Genomic DNA, 3,142 nt, shown 5'->3' on the forward strand with positions numbered 1-3,142 from the left:
GTGGTCGTGGTATTACACCGGGCGAGCCGACCCATTCGTGCGAAGAAGTTAAAGCGGGCTCTACCACTGTTAAGTTACATAGATAACTTAGAAAGTAACTCCAGAACGGCTTAACGGATCTCGAATAAATATGGCACAGATGTAGAGCATAGCCTGGAAAAACACATAGACTACTTGATATGTTTTTTTTTAATTCTGCGCGGACGGAGTCGCGCACATAATCTTGTCTATATTTATTCTTATATTATAAAGATTTGTATTTTTGTATATATTGAAATAATTCAAAACCTACTGGGCCGATTTCAAAAGTTCTTTCACCAATAATAAGCTAACACTGAGTAGCATAGGCTACGTTTATTACTATTTTTAATTCCATAAGGAAGAATACGCAACAGCTTATATCTCATATAAGGGAAAACTCCAACAATACGTGGTTGCGACATAACAATTAAATATTGATAAAAAACATTTTGAGAAATAGTTTCTGAGTAAAATGCGGAGGAAGGTAATGGACTTTCGTGGAATATATCATTTGTGGATGGTTACTTTGTATTGCAGATAGTTGAGTCAGGAGTTTAGATGTTTTATTTGAAGATGAACACCCTTACCTATTTGAATCTTCGGTATAGACGTGTCTAGCCGATCACATAATGGTGATATGGGCAGGTTCAGTTTGCGCTCGTAGTCGCCTTGTTTGAAGAATTCCTCGCACACTTTGAGGCTCCAATTCCTGCTGATATTCCAGGGCCGGCATGGGTTGGATATGTCCGCACATTTAAGAGCTATCTGCATCACCAAGAACCGGTGCTCGCGCTTCCTCAGATCCAACGTGTTGTTGTCGATGTGACCCTGAAATAGAAACGTTGTAGCAATGATAAAAAATATCCAATAATGATATCATATATGTAGTTTGTGTTAAATGGAGAGTATTCTGGATAAAATAAAAAAAAAAACATTAGTAAAGCTGTGGACGACATTAATGTATGAAAACGTTGAAGATTTATATATTACTTTTTTTAAGATTTTAATGTTGGTAGTTTGTCAGGTGTAGGTAATGAAAACGCAACAAGAGTTGGATTACAGCAGCGCCGGCAGCGGCGGGGATTTATAGCGTGTGCGTTAATCTCGCTCGTACCGTAAACTAGATTGCCCACAGATCGACCGACTTTTTATATGTACACAACCCAGTTACCCAGACGCACGGATTAAATCGCCGAAAATGCGTCGTTAAGGTGGCGATACATTGCAGTAGGCGCTGGTTGCATATCATACGCTGATACAAAATGTAAAAATATCTGAAACGTAGAATAAAAGTAAAGACGTATATAAAATCCGTAAGTTATATTTACGTACAAAAGGGGATTCAAGTAATTTAGGGTTAACTCGAGCGTGTATAGTCAAACATAAGAGATGCCTCTCTCTGCCTTGCGCCCAATGAAGTATTACCACACGTAGAACTTTCCAAAGAGCGCCGCGCTTTTAGGGACGCCAGTCAGAATACTATGTAAAAAAATACTTAAAAAATGAAGGGCAACAGGGGTATGACAGGCAGAGTGAATAACTTACATTCAGAGAAATATCTTCGGAATCGGATGTCCCAAAAACCTTGCATATCTTTTTGCCCCTGTATTTCTTTTGAAGAAAATTCCGCTTGGCATATTTAATACATGACACAAATTATTCAAAAACTTCAATGGTTTTTATAAATCTCATTGAGCTTAATAAATATACAAGATATCATTGTGACAAGTGTATCAACGCCCTAAACACGTTGTAGAGATGACGGATAAAACTACGATTTCTAAATCCTAACGAGCAAAAACGTATCATATATTTTACTAATCTTGTTAATATTATAAATGGGAAGGTTTAGATGGATATTTGTTACAATTTGTAGCCTAAACAGCTGAACGGATCTCAATGAAATAGCACATAGCTTCTTTATTTGTGTTTTTTTTTTCACGCGGACGGTGTCGCGGCCGTAAACTAGTATCATATACATATATATTTATTATGGTAACTACGCTAGCGAGATTACTGTCGGCCTCTGAAACGTGCTAGGTTAATCTTCTTCAATACTGGACTCTCTTTGTTCCTTCTTGATTGAGAAGCAATTTAATTAAATACATACGTAAGGGTCGAACACATTTAGACACAGAACAAATTAATAGGAAATACTTCATTTACGATTCAAATGTTTTTAAATTTACCATTATAATAGCAGAGTGCATGATCGTTGTTTGTACTTTGGTGATGGTAAAGAAAATTTATTTTTCAAGGAATGTGATAAGGAGAACATATAAGATGAAAGTCAAACGGATGTATGGAGGATGATAGGAGACGTGGCATGAACAATAAGGGAATAACTAAAATGAAGAATGACAGACTCTGGGAAATGAAAACCTAGTGCGTCGCCCACACCTAGATTTGATCGCAAACACGTAGATAGCAGGATGAGTCTAAAAACCAAATAATAGTATTTCTTTCTTTACATCAATTAACGTAATTTCAATATCTAAGTTTTGAAATTGAAATGTCGTAAAAATATTGTTCCATCTTTGGAACAGAATGGAGTTTCCCGTTGGGTCGAACAGCTCACGGATCATGTGGATTTGATCGCCCTACCGAGAAAAACATCCCAATGAGTATATCAAACGGTGATCAGGGCCAACGGGAGACACTGACGCACTGTAATTTTGGTAGTCCAACAATGGTTGGACTACAAAAATACGTAATGACGTATAAATAAACAAAATTTACTATTTTTTTTATTAACAGAGAGTCCCTTCGATTTTAATTCGACATAAACAAACGCACATCGGCTACAATACAACGTAATTAGGACGGACGCTTTCGTTATCGCCAGAGAGCATTCGTCTACTTTGTTGTTAGTATTATTCAAGCATTTTTAACAATATCTGTTTTCAATTCGAAATATCCGTTTTAATCATAATTTGTTTATATATAAACAAAAGTCCGTTTTCTGAGAACTGGTTATAATAACACACCTTGTACTCAGAATTTATACAATGGTCTTATTCAACAAGTTACTGATAAAACTTTTTAATAAAAAAACAAAACCGACTTCCAAACAAAATACACGAAAAACAAAACAAAATGCACTAAAAACAAAACAAAATAC

At 36.0% G+C, this 3,142-nt stretch overlaps 1 protein-coding gene across 1 annotated transcript in view; it reads right to left on the reverse strand.

The window, feature by feature from the left end:
- Positions 1–567: 567 nt before the first annotated feature.
- LOC106101746 (cAMP-specific 3',5'-cyclic phosphodiesterase 7B-like) overlaps positions 568–3,142 on the reverse strand; it is an 84,108-nt gene continuing 81,533 nt past the window's right edge. The window contains exon 8 of the mRNA XM_013281070.1: positions 568–849. Within this exon, the coding sequence (XP_013136524.1) occupies positions 568–849 (282 nt within the window). The remainder of the gene's footprint in view (positions 850–3,142) is intronic.

Source organism: Papilio polytes, unplaced genomic scaffold (assembly GCF_000836215.1).
Source record: "Papilio polytes unplaced genomic scaffold, Ppol_1.0 DF823957.1, whole genome shotgun sequence".
Classification (NCBI taxonomy): Eukaryota; Metazoa; Arthropoda; class Insecta; order Lepidoptera; family Papilionidae; genus Papilio; species Papilio polytes.